Consider the following 6831-nt stretch of genomic DNA (forward strand, 5'->3'; position numbering starts at 1 on the left):
CCATTACATGAACTGTTATTGCGTTACTCATCATTCGAAAAGTGTGGTATACTGTGTTATGGCTCCCATTATTTCATGCATGAGTGACCTTGGTTTCTCTCTCGCCCTTCTTCTTTTGTTGACGCTTCAGTCGATGACTGCGTGTTTCTGTAATACATTTTGAATATCTACAAACTTCGTCTATTCTTCGAGTTCACGACACAACATATAATGGCGATGAGGATGCTTAAAGAATTCTAATGCCGGTGGAATAATTTCATATGCAAAGTTAACCTTACATTACGTGAAAAGCGACGGTAAATACTTCGGACTTTTTGCTGATTGTCACTGCCGGCTTGATACTAAAAGCTAGCCTACACACCGTTTTGCTGTTTCTACATTGCTCCAATTTCTGCTACCTTACTTTTTTACTTACGGAGAAATGAGTTCTCACGGATTTCCACGACCTGATATGTTTTTGGCCAATCCTGGAAAAACCCCAGTTGCATGGAAGCAATGGATTGCGTTGTTTCAAAACTACATGGTTGCTACTGACCATACTGAATTGCTTGCTGCTAGAAAAAAGGCTATACTACTACACTGCCTAGGTGCTGAAGGCCAAAGATTATTTTACACATTAACAGAAGATGCAGTTGTGTTCGATGAAAATGATGATGTATACTTCAAAGCTGTTAAAATGCTTGAAGAATATTTCCAACCTGCTGTAAGTGTTATTGCTGAGAGATATCGTTTCCGACAACGTTCTCAATTACCTGGTGAATCCATTGGTGAAAATCTTGCTGCATTACGTGAGTTAATAACTGATTGTAATTTTCGTGATCCCTATGAAATGATTCGTGACCAAATCGTGGAAAAAACGAGTGTGAATAAAATACAAGAAAAATTGCTAATGAAATCTACACTTAGACTTACAAAAACTTTGGAGATTGCTCGTCAAGTTGAAAAAGCGTTACGTGATTTCAGTTCACTTGCTGTACATACAAATACAGTAAATACAATGAAGTCAAAGCGTACTAACTTCAAATACAAAGAACGTCCTACTACGAATAAGATGAAAACACGATCCTGCTACAGATGTGGTTTCAAAGATCATCTTCCTAATAATGAGAATTGCAAAGCCAAAAATGCGAAATGTCGCAGATGCAACAAAGTTGGACATTTTGAAAATGTTTGCAAAAATACACCATTGCAACACATAGATGTGGCGTCTAATCAAATTTTTCATACTACTAATTCTAGTCATTATGATAATGCTATTCATGTTGAATTGTGTATTAATTCTACAGTACTATCTTTTCTTGTTTATACGGGTAGTCCAGTTACATTGCTATCGCGTTACCTTTATCGCAAATATTTTTCTAATCTGAAATTGATGAAACCTAGAGTTACTCTTACTTCCCACAAAATTAACTTTATTTTTCATGCTAATCTTTCTTATAATGGTAAATTATGCAATACTATTATACATGTAGTGAAAGAAGGTCTTTCATTGCTGGGCGTTCATTGCATTACGTGATATTTTACATGCTTTACATATGAAACTTGATGGTACAAGTATGTCTGTAATGTATACTGATACAAATGCTTCCTACAAATTGCCAAATAGCTTAGGGCCTGGATTTGCTAAATATGCTGAATGTTTTAAACCTATTGCTGGCACTATTAAAGGGTTTGTGCATAAAGTAAAAATGAAGAAAGATGCCGAATCAGTTCAACAGAAGTTGAGACGATTACCTTTTTCTATTCGTGATGCTGTTACAGCTGAATTGCAACAGCTAGAAAATGCTAACATAATTGAAAAGATAAATTCCTCTGAATATATTTCACCACTAGTCGTAGTTCGAAAGAAGACTGGTAAAATTCGTTTGTGCTTGGATTTGAGGAAAGTTAATAAAATGATTGTGGTTGATAAATTTCCTTTGCCTACAGTAGATGAAATATTTAGTGAAATGCATGGTGCCAAATATTTTTCGAAATTAGATCTTGCTTCTGCTTATCATCAATTAGATTTAGCTGAGGAAAGTAGAGATTTAACTGCTTTTGTTACACATGATGGTTTATTTCGATATTAAATGATGGGTTCTGTTCTTGAAGGTTTGAAAGATGTTAAATGTATACTTGATCATATTGTAATTTGGAGTCGTGCCAAACAAGAACATGATGCTAATTTACATAAAATTTTTGAACGACTTTTGAAGCTTGGTTTCAAATTGAATGATAAATGTGAGTTTAATGTTGACAAAATTGAATTTTTTGGACATGTTCTTACTGCTCAGGGTTTAATGCCACACCCTAAATTGTCCAAGGCTATACTAGATGCTCCCTCCCCTCATGATGCTACTCTTTACGTTCCTTTCTTGGTTTGATTGGATACTATTCTAAATTTTGTCATGATTTTGCTACTATTGTTGAACCAATGAGACGTTTTTTACGCAAAAGATGTTACTTTTTGCTGGGATACTGATGCTCAAGAAAGTTTTATTACTGCTAAAAAGTGTATTTCTGACCATATTACGCTTGCTTTTTATGATCCTAATTTGCCTACTTGATGCTTCTGGCTATGGTTTGGGTGCTATTTTGAGTCAAATTGATGCAAATAAGACTGAACGTGTTATAACATGTGCATCGAGAACACTTACTGAAAATGAAAAAAAAAGTACTCCGTTGGTGAACGCGAGGCACTTGCTTGTGTATGGGCATGTGAAAAATTCCATAATTACATCCGGGGTAGAAAATTTGAGCTGCAGACTGATCTGATCATCAAGCTCTTACTACTTTGCTTACATCCCAAGGAAATACTCGACAATCTATGAGAATTGCTCGATGGAATGCTCGTTTGCTACATTATGATTATACAGTGAAATACAAATCTGGTTCCGAAAATAAATTTGCTGATGCTCTATCCAGATTACCTTTGAATTCTACTGAAAATGCTGATTGCGAAAATGATGCTGTGTGCAAGTTTCTGAATACTACGGATACTGATTTATCCATTTCATTACTTGAACTACAAGAAGCTACACGCAATGATGCTATGCTCTCTAAAATGAAATGTTACATTGGTAATGGATGGCCTTACAAAAAAGATGTTGATTGTGCTTTACAGACATTTTATCATGTACGTGATGAGCTGACAATTTACAAAGACTTGATAATCCGAGTTGAAAGAATCATTGTTCCTAATGCTCTTACTACACATCAAGGAATTGTTAGTACTAAACAAAGATTACGAGATCTATACTGGTGGAAAGGTATGGATAAACAAGTTGAAGACTTGATTCGTCATTGCTCTGTCTGCAATACTCATGATAAATCTGCTAAACCTGTATTTGCTCCATTGAAATCTGTTCCTTTGCCTAAACAACCTTGGCAAAAGCTTGGTATTGACATTGTGGGTCCTAATGAAAGTACTCCTGCTGAATGTCGTTTTGCTATTACATTGATTGATTACTACAGCAAATGGTCTGAAGTTATGTTTACTTCGAAAGTTGATATACCTATACCTGATATACCTGATATACTATGATAAAATTCTTGAAAACTGTTTTTTTGCAAAGAAGGTTAGTGCAATGAAATTGTCAGTGACAATGGTGTACAATTTCGATCACAAATGTTTGAAGAATTTTTACGTCAAAGAAATATTAAACTTAGTTACTCTTCACTTTACTATCCCCAAGGATCTGGTGAAATTGAACGTTGGAATGCTGTTTACGGAAATGCTGTAAAAACTGCTCTACTAATGTACAGCCGTTGAAAGATACTATTCAACTATTTCTTTGTCTATATAGATGCACTAAACATGCTACTACTGGACATTCTCCTTCTGTTCTGCTACACAATAGACAAATGAGAACTGGTCTTGATATTCCTGAAATTCATAATATGATGAAAGACTGGTCAAATGAAAAAGTGTATGATCAAGTTATGAAGAAACAAAATGCAAGTAAAGAATATACTGATGAGAAACGTGGTGCTAAACAACTTGATTTGAATATTGGTGACTATGTGAGAATTAAAAAACCTGGTCATGTTGCAAAAGGTCAGATTAAGTTTGGAGAACTTGTACAAATTACTGGTGTACATGGTCCTGCTACATATTCTGCAAGTGATGGTCGTAGATGGAATCAATCCAAAATTTCTCCATGTGCTGATCCTAACCCTGTACAAAATGATACTTTATCTCATTCTAATGGTGCTTTACCTGATTCTAATGATACTGTGATATCTTCTGTTGATAATACTGCTAATGATAATTCAGACACTGTCAATTCTGAATTGCCTCGTAGAAGTTCTAGAATGCGTGTCCCTCCAAAATGGCATAGAGATTATCAAATGTGATTTATGCATGCTTATATTGCTTTTGTACTTTGCTGCTGTACATATTTTTTTTACAAAGGGGGAAATGGGGTATACTGTGTTATAGCTCCCATTATTCCATGCATGAGTGACCTTGAGACCATTATGACCATGCATGAGTGACCATTAGAGAGCTGTTGCATGGCTACTACGTTTTCGTACATGTGCCACTTGGAAATTCTTACATTCAGGATATTCCCAAACTTTGGAATATTTGTCTGTGGAGGAATTAGATTGCGCGACCAAAAAAATTATGAAAACAGTACAACAATCATCTCAGGGGAGCTCGAATATTTTCAAGATAATACAAGTGCAGAGGAGGCACTATCAAATCTACAGAAAAAGAAGAAACTCAAAACACAATTATCGAAAACACCTCCTAAGTGCAACCCTTTTGCACAACATGGAATCATGCGTGTAGGTGGACGATTTTGCAACTCACGTTTACCCGTTGATCAGAAGCATCCGATTATCTTCCACCATACCATCATGTTACAAAACTGATTATTACCAAACATCGTGAAATGACTGGACATTCTGGTACGTTACACACACGTTACACGTGTCTCACAATAAATTCTGTTACGTAAAGAATATGATCGTCAAAACAGTTGTTTTGACTAATTCAGTGATGCGTCACGGGCCGTAGGTTGCCGACCCCTGCGCTGAGTCATATGGTAGTGTAGCAAGTACATAAGGATAGTTACAGTGTATTTTAATATTTTCACCACTTATTGTTAGTAGTGCATGTTATTTGCCTGAAACAAGGTCGTTGTCCCAATTCATTTCCTTTATGATATATTTTTCTCGCTCAGTGTAGCTTGTCTTTGCCGTTCTTTGTTAGTTAGAAATTTGGTTTCATCACATATACTTGCTTTAAGGTTTAAAGTGTAATTCGTTTTTGGATCAATTCGATTGTGCGACTTTACAATATAACAATTGGCATTCAATACATTGTGTGCTTTTTTGACCTCTGAAGGAGTCAAGATCGGAGTTACACTCTGTTAACGTGTGTTCAATAACACGGGAGTGTGGACACGCAGATAGGGTCGAATCTTTGTTGCCCTATAATTTTGTGATACCCGTTCGTGATCAATAAGCAATCAACTTCAATTCAGCAACTGGAAATTCGTCAATCAAAATGGAAAAGAAATTCATCACTAACCGAGTCAGTGGACAATACGTCAGCATTTCAGGAATCAAGCAACCAACCAAACTGCAGTCTTTGGCGGTATGTCAATTTATTAAGCAGTCAAGAAGGCCAGAATAAGGTAGATTTTTGACTCAAAACGAGGAATCTGGACCAGGACCTCCTACGATCAGACAGCACTAACTCAACTTCAACTCTTCAAGTTTAACGTCCGAGTTCACGCTCGTGTATTTTCATTTTCCAAGCATCAATGCCCAAATTCTTTGAATTTGTGTCTCATTATCAACCTATATATTACAACTATATGTTTTGTGTGTCAACCGGATCAGGAGATATGGACTTCAGCAGATCAATTCGCCTCATTACAATTTAAAGTTACCAGGACAACTTCATATTATTACTGGATTTTCAAATGTGTTTATCGACAAAGCAAGCTACGCCGGAAAAAACATTGATATTATACGCAAGCCGATTTTTTTACACCAAGAAGCAGCATTTAGCGACCTATTGTTTGACGAACGTACGAACGAACATCTACTTTATTCTCTCAAGTCGATCATCATCTATTTCAGCATCATTGGAAACCAAGTCGAAAACCAATACTCGTGGCCCGCGTTAAAGGGTCCTCTCCACTTCAATCACATAACACGAAAACTTCAATCTCCCCTAGCTGATTTAAGCCAATGCTCACCCAATTCCGTGTTTTGCCGGAAAGGTGCGTTTACATTTGTCTGGAACGTTGATGATACGAAAGTTTGCACGGCCGGCAACTCTCCGAAATTCAACGCTACCACACTCTTGTTACATTTCAATTCATCGGACAATCTTCCCAGATTGAAAAATCCGAGAGTTGGACAGGATTTCAAAGCTTAGAGGAATGTTTTCAACGAACGAAATCTTAACGTCAACAATATTCTTCAAATCAACTATTACGCTCATTATTTTACAAAACAGAAAGAAGTCGATTGTCCAAACGCAATGGCTTAGTTCTGGGTGTTATCGAAGATTTCGTGAAAATCTGTAGATTTCACCGCAAAAGATCCTTCAACCGGAGGTATCTCAATCAAATTGGTTTTCCTGTGTCGTTGCATTAGTTGGTCATCAGCGACTTTGATGCAGAATTAAATATACCAATACATGGCAAATTTTACGACATATTATTCAATCAGAAATCGTTATTAGCTAGTCTTACAAAATTTAAAAATTAGCAAACTAATTTTTTTTCATTGTCGGGGGGAATTGTGTATACTGTGTATTTTAATATTTTCACCACTTATTGTTAGTAGTGCATGTTATTTGCCTGAAACAAGGTCGTTGTTCCAATT

General features: G+C 36.2%; 1 protein-coding gene across 1 annotated transcript; it reads left to right on the top strand.

Annotated features, from left to right (window-relative positions):
- The first annotated feature begins 421 nt into the window (after positions 1-421).
- LOC144432100 (uncharacterized) lies at positions 422-1516 on the top strand. The gene has a single exon (XM_078120160.1). It carries the CDS (start codon positions 422-424, stop codon positions 1514-1516), a length of 1095 nt encoding a protein of 364 aa, XP_077976286.1.
- The last annotated feature ends 5315 nt before the right edge of the window (positions 1517-6831 follow it).

The sequence above is a fragment of the Styela clava genome, chromosome 2 (assembly GCF_964204865.1).
Source record: "Styela clava chromosome 2, kaStyClav1.hap1.2, whole genome shotgun sequence".
Lineage (NCBI taxonomy): Eukaryota > Metazoa > Chordata > Ascidiacea > Stolidobranchia > Styelidae > Styela > Styela clava.

Excerpts from the sequence above, each read along its gene's own strand:
- LOC144432100 (XM_078120160.1), top strand. The coding sequence starts at position 422 with ATGAGTTCTCACGGATTTCCACGACCTGATATGTTTTTGGCCAATCCT.